The 16,887-nt window shown below is 46.2% G+C and overlaps 4 protein-coding genes across 4 annotated transcripts; 3 read left to right on the top strand and 1 right to left on the bottom strand.

Moving 5' to 3' along the window:
• Positions 1 to 82: 82 nt before the first annotated feature.
• TREMEDRAFT_62937 (uncharacterized protein) lies at positions 83 to 3,386 on the top strand (the record flags this gene model as incomplete). Its single annotated transcript, XM_007005090.1, has 9 exons — positions 83 to 95; positions 179 to 325; positions 377 to 540; positions 581 to 718; positions 807 to 1,003; positions 1,053 to 1,228; positions 1,353 to 1,428; positions 1,561 to 2,346; positions 2,624 to 3,386. The coding sequence occupies 9 exons, from the start codon at positions 83 to 85 to the stop codon at positions 3,384 to 3,386; spliced, it is 2,460 nt and encodes an 819-aa protein (XP_007005152.1).
• Positions 3,387 to 5,981: 2,595 nt separating this feature from the next.
• TREMEDRAFT_44374 (uncharacterized protein) lies at positions 5,982 to 9,027 on the bottom strand (the record flags this gene model as incomplete). Its single annotated transcript, XM_007004951.1, has 14 exons — positions 8,849 to 9,027; positions 8,734 to 8,759; positions 8,482 to 8,595; positions 8,285 to 8,314; positions 8,226 to 8,241; positions 7,933 to 8,184; positions 7,859 to 7,878; positions 7,689 to 7,806; positions 7,561 to 7,644; positions 7,406 to 7,511; positions 6,914 to 7,359; positions 6,612 to 6,657; positions 6,399 to 6,569; positions 5,982 to 6,119 (listed from the first exon to the last, which is right to left on the bottom strand). Exons 1-14 carry the CDS (start codon positions 8,968 to 8,970, stop codon positions 5,982 to 5,984), a joined length of 1,689 nt encoding a protein of 562 aa, XP_007005013.1. The 5' UTR covers positions 8,971 to 9,027.
• A 175-nt stretch (positions 9,028 to 9,202) lies between these two features.
• On the top strand, positions 9,203 to 10,682 carry TREMEDRAFT_62939 (uncharacterized protein; the record flags this gene model as incomplete). Its single annotated transcript, XM_007005091.1, has 6 exons — positions 9,203 to 9,214; positions 9,299 to 9,463; positions 9,770 to 9,925; positions 10,080 to 10,118; positions 10,169 to 10,348; positions 10,506 to 10,682. 6 exons carry the CDS (start codon positions 9,203 to 9,205, stop codon positions 10,680 to 10,682), a joined length of 729 nt encoding a protein of 242 aa, XP_007005153.1.
• Positions 10,683 to 11,438: 756 nt separating this feature from the next.
• Positions 11,439 to 16,293, top strand: TREMEDRAFT_31258 (uncharacterized protein; the record flags this gene model as incomplete). The annotated part of the gene is made up of 18 exons (XM_007004858.1): positions 11,439 to 11,536; positions 11,857 to 11,904; positions 11,992 to 12,019; positions 12,064 to 12,214; positions 12,407 to 12,611; positions 12,656 to 12,671; positions 12,735 to 12,836; positions 12,937 to 13,054; positions 13,189 to 13,353; positions 13,475 to 13,530; positions 13,627 to 13,751; positions 13,896 to 13,955; positions 14,192 to 14,526; positions 14,793 to 14,863; positions 14,906 to 14,947; positions 14,988 to 15,037; positions 15,259 to 15,478; positions 15,616 to 16,293. 18 exons carry the CDS (start codon positions 11,439 to 11,441, stop codon positions 16,291 to 16,293), a joined length of 2,568 nt encoding a protein of 855 aa, XP_007004920.1.
• Between the last annotated feature and the right edge of the window lie 594 nt (positions 16,294 to 16,887).

Below are 16,887 nucleotides of genomic sequence, written 5' to 3' on the forward strand. Positions count from 1 at the left end.
CCTTGGTCCCATGTGTGTGTAGACAGGGGGAAACGCTGTCAATCTTTTCGGGGAGGAGCACTTGCTAACTCGAACTCAGCGAATGAAGAATAATCGTGAGTCTATTGATCCACCGAACCTCACCTCTTGTCTACTCCTGTCTGTATCATCCAATTCTCCCACTTTCATGAAACATTAGCTTCAAAACAAGGGGCAAACGCTGCCATTTTTTTCGCCAAGACGCCATCGCTAATACCACCTTCAGGAAATAAAGTACCTTTCCAAAGACGACCCGGAAATCCTGGTTTCGTGAAAAATCATTATGAAGCAAAACGCATTGAACCGGGTAAGTCAGGTGTCGCATGTTGCAATTTCCCTGTTGATTGCTGATTTCCAGACGTGCTCTATCCCAATTCTCCGTATCATTTGCAAGAGTTCTTCGATACAAAAAATCCTCATCACAATCCACGTCCGCTGAACAACTCCCATCAGACTTTTGATCAAATACTGAGGAAAGAAAAGATCGAGCTTCCTCCCCCAACTCTAATCCCATCCTCTCAGGTAAGTTTCTCGTTGTCTGGCATTATTTCTCTAATCACAGTTTCCATTGGCCATTCCTTGCAGTTTGGATGATGCTGGGATACCAGATGGACGGCCTAAGTACTGGCTTATGGCTTATAAACTGAATTCTTCCCAAGATAATCAAGATATCATGAAGGCCTGGGATATCATCAAAGATGTGAGTTGTTCATTCACCATATTTTCCTGTCTTGACCCAAAAGTCTGGATCTGTCTCCTCTTGCCGATCAACTAGCTGATGGTCAAAGATTAGAAAGCTACCCATCCACCCGGGTGTCTGGTCACCCTCCAACTGCGGTAGAGATCATACACATCTATCCCTCTCCAAAGATGCCCGAACGGAGAAGACTCAACAATTTGTGACTACTTTTAGACGGATTGTTGGAGGAGGCACATTCAAGAATTTGAGAAAATTTGACGATATCACTGCTAAGAGAATGTCTCCGTCAGTCCTCTTTCATTTTTCTTGGGGCTAACATTTGCTCATATTACAGAGCCCGATTGTTCGTACATCATCATCTTGCCAATCACATGGAATACCAGCCTGCTCATCCGCGCCCTGGACAAGTCGGATGTCCCCTCGCCGACAACAAGGGACAGTCTGAAGAGTGGTATTTCAATCGTAATGATGACGATAGTACGTATTCTATCATGTCGGTCTTCGGCTCAGGTGGGTGGAATTCTACTGCAGAAAAGCGTCAAGGATGGCTTGTCTTGCCTCAACTCAACGTGGAAATTGAAATGCCAATTGGTACGTCCTAGCTCTTTTGTCATAAAACAACTGACTTGGGTAGGGTCAGTTGTTTTCCTCCAAGGATCCCATCTTCTTCACTATGTGAGACAACTTGACAAGGAAGATAGTGAGAAAAGGTTAGTCGTCACTGCCTTTACCTGCAATGAGATGTCAAAGTATTACAAGAGTCACATACATGAGACAGTATGAGAACATGCCATGAGTTTGAAAAATTATGATGCATGACTTGCCATGGAAAACCTATACAGTGCCATCATGGCACGGAAACTCACTGGCCACACCGGTCTACTCGTTACTTCATTTGAGGGAATGAACAATCCCTCTTTTCTCACATCAACATTGACTTTGGCCTATATCCCTATACTACTCTTTTCATCTCATTGCAAGATATCTAGACATGATCTTTCACTCCTACTCTACTATCTCAAGATGACGCAACCAACTCCAGAACCACCCAAACGTCCAGCTATACCAATAACCTCTGCCGCTCTCTCTTTCACCCTACGTACACCTCGTCTCACCCGTCTTCCTCCTCCTCCTCCTTCTCCATCTCTACGACCTAAAACTGAAAGATCATCAACACCGCTGCGATCTTACCCTGCACCCCTTCCTCATCCTATCACTCCTCAACCTCCTCACTCGACCCCTTCCTCGCGCTCTCACAACGACCATCTCCCAGATCCACCACCTCCTATACACCCCCTCCGACCTCCTCAAACCCCCTTACCTCCACGCACGAAAATCCCTCCAACTCAAATATTTCAAACTCTCGACACTTTCTCACCGTTCGCTTACCGACCTCAAGTCAGACCTACAGTCCCAAGTACTCTCAAAAGACTTTCAGAATTGACTTCTCCTAATGCTCATTCCCCACTGAAACGGGTACGTGGAGAAGGGGATGGAGTGACTTTGAGTGCTTTGGCTCCGAGTAGATTCCACCCGATAGGATCGCTTGTCGGAGTTAAGAGAGAGGATGAAGAAGATGTTGGGGTATCGCCAAGAGGACGTAGGGTGGTGAAGTGGAGTGGGAAAGGGTGAGTGGAATCCATACCCATCTTCGCACCTTCGTTTAGATTGACGTGTAAACATCAACACACTCCTCAACCTTCATCAGAGCGATTCCCAAAACGGGACTGCTTCAGTCACTAAGAATTCTACCTTGTCATCATCCGTTGTTCTCTCATACCACTTATCATCGGGTTTTTTTCCTCTTGGTGTTCGGAAAGTTGACCCCAGCCCTCCGCCAGTATCGATCCAACTTTCCAACCTCCTCTCCTCTTCTTCCAGTTCAATACAACTCTTCTACACCAGTCATCATGCCAAATTACGTCCCTTACGTACCCGTCCATCACCCACACCGGAATCATTGATTCACACTGCTCCTCTCATCCTGTCCATCCATCCTCATTCGACTGTAACAGGTCCGACGCATTATTCCACCTTGGTCAGATGTGCGATCCGACGATCTCCTCCGGGGATGAAAAATATGGACCACTCTCCAATAAAAGATCACTGGCAAAATGCGATTCCTCAAAAGAAGGAGTCGAATAACGTCGATCAGATGAGTGAAATACGAAAGCGCGCCTTCATAGGTCAGTTGGAGGGTCTCAAAGAGGACAAGGGTGAACATGACGGAGCGAACAGGGAGGAGGAAGAAGTGGAGAAGATGGTATTGGTCTTATTCCAAACTTTACCTAGTGGATGTAATCATCTAGGTGTAGACCCCAGGGTTTTGAAGGAACAACAAAAGAATTGGTTAGTTGGGATATGGGCTTGGACAGAGGTTCTTATTTCATTACCTTCTCCTTCATCACTTTCTTCTAATCCAACAAACATGATGACAGATACACGACCCGCAACTCCGACTTCGACAGCTTTAAATGAACCTCACAAGGATACACAATATCAGGAGAAGATGTATGATTCATCATTGAAAGAAGGTGAAGCTTCGAATCAAGCCGAAAGGGAGGAGCAGGAAGTTGATATGAGCATGAGAAGTGATCAAGTGTCAGAAAAAGTATGGAAGGAAGAAAATGTGATTGTAGCTAGTAGGTATATGATCATTCAAGATTGAGAACAATGTTGTATCCTCTCATCAATTTATGTCGAGGTTGTTGTAATAGGCACTGTGGTGATGGAAAAACATGCATCAACATGTTTGCAGAGTACGATTACAATAGGTTATATACATTGATAGGTTGGTCGGTAGCAAGACGGAAAGAAATGAGTATAGACTATATGTATTTCACTGACAACTTCTGCTTCTGCTTCTTTCCTTTCCTCTTCTCCTCTTCTCCTCTTCCTTCCCCCTCCTCGCCGTTTGCTCTTGATATGATCTTCTTATCGATTCTCCTCTCTTCTCTTGTCGTCATATCGTCCCTCTTCTCACTCAAATTCAGCTGTTCCTTAGACACTTCTTGACATTGTCGATCGTTGATACATTACTTGTAACACATCGTTGAGACAGGTAGAAATCCACACAATGGGATCAATATCCGAGTCCGTACTGATCTCAGCTCGTTCCAATCGACTTTAGGTGACAGGACTTCTCAAGCAGTGCAGCTCTACAGAATCCAAAATTCCACAATATTCACATGCACGCACACAAGCGCTCAAGTCAAAGAAGGTAGAACCGCGAGGCGATGGGAAAAAGGTGCAGCAGAAGATTGGTAAAGTACAAAGAAAGAAGATGTATCCGTCTCAGAAAGAATATCGTACATATTATGTCTTTCCTTCGAGACGAAAGTGGTGAAAGTGACCAGATGACATGTAAGACAAGAAATGAGAAAGTGGAATGTGAAAGGTAAAAGATGCAGTTGAAGAAGAGAAATGAACATGACAGAAATGGAATCGGGGGGTGGGAGAGTAGGAAAAAGAGAGGGGTGTAGAAGAACTCACCATGCCCGAATACATATAAGGGTTCATACCCATCATCATACCATATGGATATCCCATTCCCATTCCCATTCCGTACATTCCCATACCTAGTCCGTAGCCTATTATGTCAGCTTTTGGAAGGTTGTCTTACTGTTTCCAGCTGTTGAACACTGAGTATGAAATGATTATAGCGATGAAATGTACGATTTTAAACAGGTTTGCTAAGAATGTATGAGAGAATAACGGAAATGGTACGTTTATCCTGGATTATAGTGATCTAAGATTGATGGGATGGATAAGAAGGAGAGGAGATGTTTTCCAAATACTCAAAGGAAAGATATAATTGTATGAGGCAAAAAGGGGGGAAAGAATACTCACCTAAACCACCATATCCCGTCATATAAGGAATACCTAATCCACCTGCGTAATAAGAATAAGGGCTCATCTATTCAGGTGGTCAGCGAGGTGTCTTTCGTGTATTCATCCTCGTTCCATCTCTTCACCGTTTTATATCTTTTCTTTGGACACCCTCATCTTCCTCATCACATGTTCCCCTCGTTTTTCCACTCTTATCACGCCTATCTCATTCTCTTCTATCCTCCTCGAATTATTGGATTTCCACACCTCTCCGTCGTGATCTAACTCTTCCGATCGTACCGTATGTCATAGTGGAAAGAGTGGGGGAAAGAAGAAAGACAGACTCACTCCATAAGGATACATGGCAGGCGACCAATGTCCTCCGTACATGCACTATAATTCAAGTTTCTCCCTCTTCGATATCGTCCAGTGGATTACTTCCTACTTCTCTCCCTCTCGTGTTATTCCTTATGAAGTGTGAATACCTCTTCGATCGGATGTAAACTTCGATATCGTTCTTGGTTTCCCCGATTGAATATTCAATTGAAGATGTCAGTGTAACTTGTAGTTGAATGTCAAAGTATGTTGATTACTCGTACTGCTCGACGTTAGCCGCCGCAGCGAACGTCAATGATCAATTGTACTAATCTCGAGTGATGGTCAAGTGGCAAAAGAATGATGAGTGGAGGAAACGTCATTTTGTTCATGAAGGGATGAAAGTCTTTGGGGAGAAGAAGAAGGGAAGGTGTTCTTCGTAGATTGTACATGACTACTATGAAAAGAGGAAGAGTAGAGAGATGGGAGAAGAATGAAGAATGGAAGAGCAAAGAAGGAGAGAGAGAGGGAGGAGTGAGAAGAGTGAAATGTGGGGGGGGGGATGTGGGGTTTGAAGAACAAAGGAAGTTGACATCACCAACAAAGGTGATTATCCTTATAGTCGTAGTCATCTTCGTACGCTCCATCGTTGATGGGTCGAGTAGGTCGATTTCTGGTATTCTATCCTACCAGATGAATCGGAGTTGAAGAATATACTACTCACCTGAAGTCGTCACTTGAAGTATGAAAAGTCAGAAGTCAGAAGTAAAACGTTCAACCCATCATGTTCGGAGTATCAGTCTAGGCAGCAGGTAGGAGGCGCAAGACGGAGGACAGAAGACGGGAAGACAGCGAAAGGAAGGGGAATCCATCAAAACACATCAAGTCATCGCTAGATGCTTCCACGACGGCACAAAGGGGTCCTTGAACCGGTCCGGATGTTGATGTGATTGCCGATGATGAACTTCGCTTGACTGAGGTGAAACATGTCACATCTGATAGAAGGGAAGAAGGAACGAGTTGAACAATGGGCAATTGATATTTGGTGGAAGATGTAATATGCACATGCAAAGATATAAAGATGACTTCTGACCTACTCGTACACTCCCTTCCTTCACATCTAATCAAGTCGTGGACCGCCGTATGGTGTCGTTTCTCTACTATCTCGAGGTATACACCGTTGTAATAAGAACACGAAAAGGGCTACGGCGCCGACGAGTATTCCGAGGGCTTGGAGGGGATGATCGCCAGAGAAGTGCTGAGGGTCAGCTTACGTCACTCAACCCAATCCAGACCAATGCGAGAGTCCTTCCTAGAAACAGGAACTGGGAGGTAGCTCGACGAAGTTTCTTGTTCATATGTGGAGGGACATCAAGGTGGTCGAGGAGTGACCAAAAGAATATCGGAGCCGTAGTTGGCAACATGGCCAAAGCTGCTGAAACATGAGGGATATGGACGGTGGGACAGGGTGTACAAAGTGCAATCCAGAGGAAGGAGGATATGACGAGAAGGTAGGGCATATGCAGGGTCCACTCACCCCGATATGAAACAATGTCATGGTAGCGCTTCTCGATCCCCACTCCAAAGCAGATTCGCTCCTTTTCGGAAGTAAGAAATGCTGATAAAACCCTTCCAGTACAGAAAACACAGAACCCCCGTCAAAGGTCACTTTGGTACCTTCTATCGTTGTGTCGTAGTATTCTTTCAGCTACACGTAAGTGGACTGACCGAAGTGCGATTGTGTACTCACAGGTGTATCAACGACCACTACGGCGGGTAACGCACTTTTCTTGATCCTGCTTGTGAGTATGAATACCTTTTACGACCGTTCCTCTCGACAATGTGACCCGACGGGTACTTCGAGAGATCAGAGTGTACGCTTCTACGTCACAGCTTCGCTGTTCCATGATTCGGAGACTGCGTAAGCAAGAGGTTTGAGTGACGATGTACAGGAACAATAGTCAAGGTGAGGTCGAACTGTTGTAGATTGTGGGATAGAAGAGTATATGAGGGGAACGCAGGTCAAGATATTCAGATAACCCCACAACCCACCCATAAGACTGTTTCAACCAAGCCGCCCATTTCTCACCTTCAACCCAGACAAACCAAACAGGTTGATTAAACCCTCTTCCACCCCTCTTCCAAGCCCTCGACATCTTTTCCAACTCTTCTCTCTCTTTATCTCCCTCTGGACCTTTATTCAATGCCCCAAGCACGACAGTAGATTTCAAAGGGGAATTCATGATGTCCACATAATTTGATCCTGTCAGTTGCACCAACGTCGGCCACCTGTGAAGATTGACGAATTTTCCCACTGCATCTGCAGAAGAAGGGAAAGCGACTGTTCCGACCGGTATTGTGGAATGAGAGGAGAAAGCGAGAAGAACGGAAGTGGGTGGAGGGTTGGCGATGGATAGATTTTTGTATAAAAGAAGATCAGCGGATGTGTAAGCTGGTATAGAACCGAGTAATGGGTCCAAAGCTTTCTTGACTGTTTCCTAGCGTGCGTCAACCGGAAGATCAGAGAAGCGGAAAAGCACATACCAGATCGCTAACGGAAGTATCAAAGTTTTGCAAGTACAGAAAGAAGGCTTCATCTTTTTCGACGATTTCATGAAAATCTTCCAGTCTGATAGGTTGGAGTGATACGCTGAAGATTCAACTTTCTTGTTCCGCATCAAGCAATCAGGTCAGCTCACCTTTCTACAGCTTTCAAAGCGAAAGCTTTCAATTTTTCTACCGTTCTAGCACCCGAATATTCGGACCTGGTAGAATGGTGGTATCTGCTCATTGAGCAATAGTCCCTATACCCCTCAAATCACCTCACATTCTAATGGTAGGGTATCCTTGGATCCCTTCCTTATGACATAACTTTCGATTGGCCTCACAATCTACAGCTACGACATTAAGTATTCCTTGTAGTTGCTTAGCCAGTTCTTCATATACTACCCATCAGTGACACGGCCGACTATTTCCCCTCTTTTGAAAATGTCTCACTGGGTCGAAGCTTTTTGCAACTGTGAGTCAGTGTAAAATCGACAAGAAATTCAGTCACAGAGAGTTACACTCACTGTCCACACCAAGGTGCGAAGAAATCCACTAAGACGGGTCCTTCCTCCTTGATCCTCTCCAGACTACTTTCATCCACCTCCACGACCTTTCCCTCGACATTGGGTCTTCCATATGCACTCACGACCTCTTGTTCGCTATCTTTACTCAACAAATAACCTCTGGCATATTCCATAGCGTAATCTTCGATGTATTTTGATAAAGCCGCATATGTTCGATCACCACTGTAAGTGATGGGTTGACCGTCTGTGTATCTTCTCGTCAGTCAAGTCAGAGGATGAGAGATGAGACGGACAAGATGAGTTGAGGGTCTAGCAGGTCAGCTGGAATAGCACCTTGAAAACTACCGCTTACAGTATTTTATATTGTTGGTGTTGCATAGATCTGCATTTTAGCTTTCTGCTCAAAGCTGATTTTGAAGGTTGAAGGAATGGAGACTCTCCGTATGAGGGAAAGGACGTAAGGTCGGTTAGGAGAGCAGACTCTGGGGAGGGTGGTACAAATAGAGACTACAAGACGATAAAATCGAAAGAGAAGAAGAAGGGACATACCACCTTGAGCTATACAATTCACTTGGGCCATATGGAAACCTGACAACCGTTCGAGGTGTTGATGATCTTGAGCTAGTCGGGTCCAAGTGGGAGCAAAAGCCCGACAGTGAGAACCTCTTCGTCAGCTGTCAATATCAGGGCGAGGAGACTTATCAGATGTCTCTGTGGAAGAGCGAGGGTAGGGGAGTTATAGCACCGAAGAGACAGGTAGAGTACTACGTCACTAAGGTCAGGTTGAAGAAGTCACTTTACATTTAGGTGAGAAATGTTCGACCAGCCTGAAAAGTCAGCACGTTCGTTGCAGCTACACCAATGTACCATACACTGGCACCGAAGCTGTGAGTGGGTTAAACCAGATGGGACTCACCATACACCTCGAGAAGTAGAAGCTCTGAAATTGTCTTCTGTAAGTTGACGTAGTGGGAACTCGTCCTGTGCCCGGGCGGACCAGTGCACCGCGGCCAGAGTGAAGAGAACAGGGAGTCTCATGGTTGAACTTTTAGAGATCCAAAAGCTACGTTCTGCACCTTGGGTGATGAGATGGGGTAATAAAGTGTAGACGCAGAGTAGAAGTAAGGGTTGTCAAGTGGTTTTCATAGGAAATGGGTGGAAGGAACCCACACCGCCACCCAACAGACTCACTCTTCTCTATCTTCCCTTTCCGACTTGACTTCCACATCACTATCATCTAACTCATCATCCTTAGTGAGGTAAGAGCAAGATGAACATTCTTGTGAGTACCTTCGGCTAGCCTGATATACATATCGCTGATACTTTCTTTTCGCATCGTATCATCGTGGACATCTCAACCTCTCAGGACACTCTCTTCGGTCGAAGTCTCACCCCAGCAGAAAGATTACGACAACATCAAAGATCTCTACAGAAAGCACAGAGAGAGTTGGAAAGGGAGAAGGGGAAACTGGAAGCGCAGGAGAAGAGAACGATGGGGGATATAAAGAGGAATGCAAAGGCTGGTAATATGGTGAGGATGTTTTGTTCTCTACTTGACCTTGTTCTTCCTTTTCCCATCTCTCTATCACTCGGATCATCAGTCTTTTCTGGCCTTTCCATATCCTTATGAAATCCATGACGGGGACGCCCTATGAGCTATCGGAAGCTTTCTTCGACTTGGTGCAGGTCTTTATCATGGAAAACACAGCTTCGCATCTGTTACCCAACTTGTATGGCACCGGTTGAGAGTGGATTATGTGGACGGATGGAATCCCAAATAGCAGCGATATCATCGGGACAAGGGAGAAGGTGTGTATGTCGATTTACTAACACGCAGAACGCATGTAAGATCCTCGCCAAAGATCTCGTCAGAACACGTCGATATATACAAAAATTTACTCAGATGAGGGTTCAATTACAAGCTGTCTCTCTGAGGATGCAGACGTTGAGAAGTAATGAGCAGATGGCTCAGGCTATGAAGGGGGCCACGAGGGTGGGTCTATCAACGTTCTCTCATATACCATATCAGATCCATGATCCGACCAATGATGTGATTTTGATCATGAGAAAGTCTCACGTATAACCCCCTCTCCCCCGCAAGAACAGAAGAACCACTGTTCCTTCCGTGTATAAAAGCTTACTATCAGGCAATGGGACAAATGAACCGATCTCTCAATCTCCCCCAAGTGAGTACTTCCTGACCCACCTCCCACCCCTGGAAGTCTGCTCACTGCAGATCCAACGTATCATGAACGAATTCGAGCGGGAATCGTCCACAATGGATATGAAAGAAGAGATGATGTCTGACGCGGTGGATGACGCTATGGAGGATGAAGATGAGGAAGGGGAAGAAGTGGAGAGTGATAAGATCTTGAAGGAGGTGTTGGATGAGATTGGGATGAGTATGAATGATGCGGTGAGTAGAGTTATTACTAATCCATCATTCATCACTCATAGATCGGGGACCTCTCTACCTGTCAATGTTACCCGCCTTTTTTTCCCTTATTCCTAAGCTGTAGAGTATCTCGACCTATGAGCTCTTTTAAATTAGCCACACTGTAGCTCACTGTCAGCTCGTGTCCGCTCCCACTGCCAACCCGACGATGGGCGACCCCACTCCAGCCTCTCGAATCGCGGTCGCCGAAGGTCTGACACCATCACCTGCGGACGCTACCAGATCTACCGGACCGCCGATGAATCCCGAAGAAGCCGATTTACAAAGACGTTTAGATGCGCTTCGACGGGATTGATGATGGGTTGGATTGGTAGGTTGTAATCGTATGGATAAATGTAGGATACGTCATTGTGCGTGTGTGCTCGTTCATGCTGCATGCTGCACTGTGCCTCGTGGGTCGTGCGAGGAAGCTTGCTCTGAGCGTATCTGATTAGAAGGCAAAGGGGGGGAGGGGAGTGAGTTAAACGAGACTACATACTCGTTCAGTATTGATCTCAACCCTAGATGAATGATGCGATATCTTGTTCAAGGGCAGGCAGGGTATGTGAGCAGAGGGTTATACACGGGATTGTACGGAGATAAAGCCGAGATTGAATGGTACGAGTACACAGTCAAGATCAGAGGGCCAGAACCAGAGGGGGGAAGAGGCAAGGGATACTAAGCAAAAAGTTTTATCAGATAACCCGAACCCTGAAATCACCACACAACACTACTTCGACTCGTCTATCCTTCTCTTTCTTTTACTATATACATCACTCTCACTCAAGCATCCTCCTTCTCATCTACATCCTGACATTCTCATACTCTATCCACTTTGAATCACGTCAGCCTTTAAAGAGTTGAAACAAAGAAAGGCGTGACTCCGACAAGCGACGGTGTCCGGTCAAAGGAGAGAGTCATCGGAATAGGAAATGTCAACATGAACCCCAATCATCCTACAGTAACGCCTCTCATACCAATCTTTCGTCCTCCCGCATGGCGTGATCAACCTGCTTCGATGGTATCAGTACCAAGTCCTGTTGCACAGGTACATACACCTTCACCTTTGAGTATGACGGCTGTCAAAAGAGGGTCCGAGGATGACATTAGGGGTCAAGGTTATGAAGGTGGTAAGAAGAAGAGGGTTAGTTTGAGTTGTGCTCAGTGTGAGTTCACTTTAGGGACATTTTGTTGTCACTCACCTATCCTGTTCCATTACTCTCAATCTTGTCATAGGGTTCACGCTCTACTCCTACTTTCATTCAATAGTCTTTAGATGTCAAATTCCATCATGGGACAACGTCTGCCCTTCTTTCCTTGTTCTCCTCTCACAATACATTTCTCTCCCTCTCCTACTTAAATCGTCTCCCTCACGCCATCTGCTACTATCCCTGGCCTGTCACTTTAGTAAGATGCAACATGGAGCTGACCAAAAGGTGCAAAACGTAAACAGAAAGTCCGTCCCCTCTTACTCCCCTCGTAACATATAGAAATCTGACCTGTCAGTGTAATCGTCAATTTCCGTGTCAACACTGTACGTCTAATTCTCCTAGATCACACCCCCGCTGACATTCAGGTCTGGGTAAGCTACATTACCTGATGTTGGTAGTCTATTAGCTGATCAGTCAAGCGCGAAAAGTCCCAGAACTTTGTGTGAGCGATTTACATCACAAAAAGTGGTATAGCTGATGGAGGAGGTACCATACAATCCTCAATCCTCCAACAACTCTTCAGGTTTAGATCCCAAAACGGCAGGAAGGATAGATATGATTGAATCGGTCTTAGGCGTGGTGGTTGGACATACACCGGGGATATCGGGTTATGACGTCGTGAAAGAGTGGATGGCTGGTGGGTTTTCTTATCTCCACTTTCTTGAGTATTCTCACTCTCAACACTTCCACTCTCAGCATGACAGCCTGCCCCTGCACGTCTTCGCCTTCCGCTACAGCAATTCTCTCCCTGCTTGCATTTTCGTTGTTTACATCAACGTCGGCGTTGCCTCAAGTATTCAAGTCAAACCCCACCATGAGCTCACTTCAGAACCTAAATTCCGTCAACTCCTCTCAGCTTCCAATTCACCTGCCTCTTCACCTAAATTCTATGAAAAGCCCCACTCCACAGCCGGACCATCAGGTTCCAACAACGACTCAACTCAAGAAGATCATTCCAAAATGGGAAGATCGGCGAGTCTGGAAGATGATCGTGCAGCTGGTATCGACAATACTTGGTTACCCGATCTAGATGGGTGAGTTTTGAATGTATACATCTGAAATGGCGCTGACGGGAAAGTGGAGAACCTAATTCGGTGAATATTTTTCTTCTTGTGTTGGAAGCGGGTATAGTAAGAAGAGGGTGACTGATGAGATAGATGAATGGGAAATCTGGTACTCATCTAAAATTGGACATACATGGTACACCTGCGGAAAATTTGAGAAAGATCGTCACGGAATTCGGTGTCAGTCCACATAAAGTGAGTCTCCTCCCGCTCGACGCCCTCCTTCATGGATACATTCTTTGCCCATTTCGTCTGCAGTATTTGCCTAGGGCCAGGAGAGACTACTCACGAAAAGGTACAAGAACTCGTACAGGAATTACCTCCAAAGCCCTTTGCGGACAGAGTGATAGATTGGTATTTCACCAAACTCGATTGTATCCGACATCCCATCGATGAAAGATCTTTTCGAAACTGTTCGTCTTCTCATTTCTTCCTCTGCTTTGGCCCCTTTCCATTGATCTCGAATTGTTTGATCTTCTTTCCTCTCGCCGTCTGTCTTTGATATGAATGACCGTTTCGATAATCGTCCATGGCTCACACAAATCAGCGTACGAAGAACTATACTCCAGATTACCAACTGTCGACCCGAGTCATTGTCGGGTTTTACCCCTTCTATTCATCGTATTGGCTGTCGGAGTGCGTCTGGCTCCAGAACCTTGGGCGGGAAGTGAAGACCATAAGAAATTGTCGAGTTTGAGAATGTATTGGAGCTGTAAGTCCGACTCCATCTCGCTTCTCGTTCTGTACAAAGTCTTACCTGACACGACGCATTTTGACCCGATCTCTGACCTCGTCCCAAGGGTTGACCAGGTCGTACTGGGACTGACGAACAGCTCGGAGAAGTATGCTCTTAGCTACTGCCATCGAACCTGAAAGTCTAGAACTAGTGGTTAGCCGTCTACTCGTAAGTCGTCTATTCTCCCTTCGACATCATGCGCTCCTGCCTCCGATATCTGACGGAAAGTGTAGCGGCTGATGTCAATAGAGCGCAATGTACTTAGTGGTCATACATGATCGTCGTTTGACGGAATGTTGGTCTCAACTGGGCGCTTCTTTAAGGACAGCACAAGCTTTGGGACTTCATAGAGATGGGTCAAAGTTAGGGTTAGAGTAGGTCCTTCTCTTCTTTGATACTACACCACCACAACGTCATGACTCTCAACGAGGTCAACTTTGAAATGGACCTGCTAATAATATGATCTCCTCGCGTTTCTTGGGATCTACAAAAGTGAGAAGCGATAGCTGATAGAGTAGTCCGTTTCAGACGGAATATAGAAGACGGTTATGGAGTTATCTATATCATGCCGATAAACTGTACGTTTTACTTCCCTTTCTTCTCTCTCCTCCTCTCCCTTCCCACTAGCACCTTCATCACTTGCATCGTTCACACCGTCCAACTCTTTCCTCCATCAGATCACAATCCATCACCTCAGTTCGCATCCCGTGCGTCCTTCATATCCTTTTGCCCAACTCATGATCTCTCGCCAATCAGAACATGCGGGCGGATTGGACTTCGACAAGACGAACAAAACACCAATGCTGAAATCAAGCTACTCCCTTATCCTCGGCCGCCCTCCATCCATATCAGACGAATACACAGACACTCTCCCTCCTTCCAACCTCGAACTCTCCGATTTATACGATCTGGACCCCTCTCAATCTTTTCCCGAATCAAAACCTCTTTCTCAACCTACCACAGCAACATTCCTCATTCTTCGAAAAGGACTGGCGAAAATCATAGGACGAATAGTGCATCATTTCCAGAAACTCAACGAGCCCGCTCAATATGCAGATGTGGAAGGGTTACAACATGAATTAGATGGTTTCGTACAGGCTTTACCGGAACATTTTAGGATGCATGATCCAGATAGGAGTTTGGACAAGGGTAAGGTATTCCTCATAATTTCTCCCTATCTCTCTCTCTCTCCACATCACCTCGGCCTCTGCTCAGGAGCTCCCAAGAGCTCCTCCTGCCGCTCCTTCCTCCCATTCTTACCTCTTCACTTCCCGCCTATCCTCCCTGTTCATAACTTTCGCCTCATTAGCTCGCTGAATCGTTCTCATTGACCTTCGGACACCCGCAAGGAGCCTCGAGATCACATTCCAATCGGCTGAATAGTTTCGGGCATCCGGAAGGTGACTGATGAATAGATAATTGGTGGTTACCAGTTCATCGCTTCCTATTATTGACGGAAGTCCTCGTTACTACAATAGTACTTCATGTGAGCTTCCGCGGTCATTTGTTCGGTGAGCTCACAGAGTAGCGTCCGTGGCTACTGAGAAAGCTTTCGAGTAATCGTTATGCTGTAGGTTTTGAGACATTTCCTAAGGTCACGCTGATGGCAGGCTTCACGGACGGCTTGTTTCGAAGCTGCTAAACTTGATTTCCAAATTAGGTGTGTCATCCTCCCCCTTTATTTCTTCAACCTTCTCTAGGTGTTGCCCGCGATCTGCGGGTGTTGCTTAACATCATCCGTGTGGCGTCTTCTCGTTGGCCGAACTCTATGTTCATGGGGCATTGTAATCCTCATTCAATTCTGCCGCGATCAATTCGCCCAATGAACCATTGGTGGCTTTGAACAGAAAGTAGTCAAGTGGGTATGGTTGACCACCGCAGACAGGAATTCCGACGCGAAGTACCCGACCACAAGTTGTTGACCGTCACTTCCCAGTTCAAGATGTTCAACAGCGCCATGATTGCTGGTATCTCTGCTATCATCGATCCACGGGGTCCTGACGCGGATCAGATGCGGAGGATATTGACAGCGTTCTTGGAGCAGAACCCGTGGACTGAGGTGAAGACGAAAGACGAGACGACGAGGAAAGAGGTTCAGATCGTGCGTAACTTTGCCACCATTTCTCTCTTGCGACCTTACTTCCTCTACACATTCTGTATTATCTAATAGTTGAATTCCTGCTGATTGGATTCAATGCGGGCACTCACAGTGAAGAGAGGCTCTCGCTGATATTCCAGATACTCACCCTCTCCCGCCGAGCAGCTAAGCTCTACGAAGAATCTTTCCCACCCGGCGAGCTCAATCCACAAGATTCCGACTCGGTGGCCCTCCTTCTCGCACTTCGTCAATCCGGTGATGCTCCAACTCAAACACTGCCCACCGACTCTTCACTCCATCAATCCTCTGACCCTCGTGTCCCTCCGCCTTCCGACCCTCGACGTTTACCGGAAAAAGGAAGATCATGGATGACCCTGAACAGCACATCTCAGCTCCCTCTCACATCTATGGGACCTCATCCTATCTCTCAATCTCCCTCTTCTTCCACCGGACCGGAAGATGATCATTCACAACGACTTCTCGATCATTGGCTTCATAACAATTCCGCCTTACCCATCTCCATGGCAAACCCTCCGATGGGGTTCGAGACGGGTGGATATATGCCTATGCCTGCTTTGGCATTAGGGATGGGGATGACATCGTTGAGTGGAGGATATCAGGATACGTCTTTTGGATATAGTGGATGGACGGGGATGGGAACTCCTGGACCTACGAATATGGGTACTCCGATAACGCAACAAATGGATTATGCGTATTCGGGTAGGATGGAGGGAACTCCGGTGATGGATGGGAATATGCCTTTGGGGGAGGAAGGGAATAGTGATGAGTATTGGAATGCTTTGATTGATGGTGAGTGATTGGTGTTTTGTCTCCATTTGAACCTCCTCAAACATGAAGAATTTCACCTCCACACAGTCGTTCTTCGTCGTTACTTGTATCACGTCTTATACCACCATCATCGTCTCTCCCCGAAAATCGTCCGACACTCCTCCTTTGTCATCGTGACGTTTCGATGATAAGAAGCTGATATAACCAGGCATCTTGGGCACTACGAGCACGGCACCTCCCCCGACCGGAAGATGACATTTTGAGATATGAGTATAAATGTCAAACGTGAAGACGCAATTGGGAGCGGAGGTAATAGGAGTTGGCGTGAAACGTGAATCAATTGCATCTCAAGGGTGATTGAGGGTGATGTTGAAAAAGGAAACATATAGATTTGTAGTCGTTCTTGGCCGATGTCAGAGAATGGAAGGATGTCATCATCTGTCGAATTTCTTGCGGACTCGTGATTGTTATCTGAGTTGGAAGATGAGACACTCAAATCACATTCAGGTGAAGTTGACACGTCTTAAGCAGATGGCGGACAGCTTGAAATGGAGTGTGAGAAATGATCTCCGACAATGACTGCATGGTACGTCGGTGTGTCACTTCGACCTCAGCTATCAAAC

This window comes from Tremella mesenterica, assembly GCF_000271645.1.
Source record: "Tremella mesenterica DSM 1558 unplaced genomic scaffold TREMEscaffold_6, whole genome shotgun sequence".
Taxonomy (NCBI): Eukaryota; Fungi; Basidiomycota; class Tremellomycetes; order Tremellales; family Tremellaceae; genus Tremella; species Tremella mesenterica.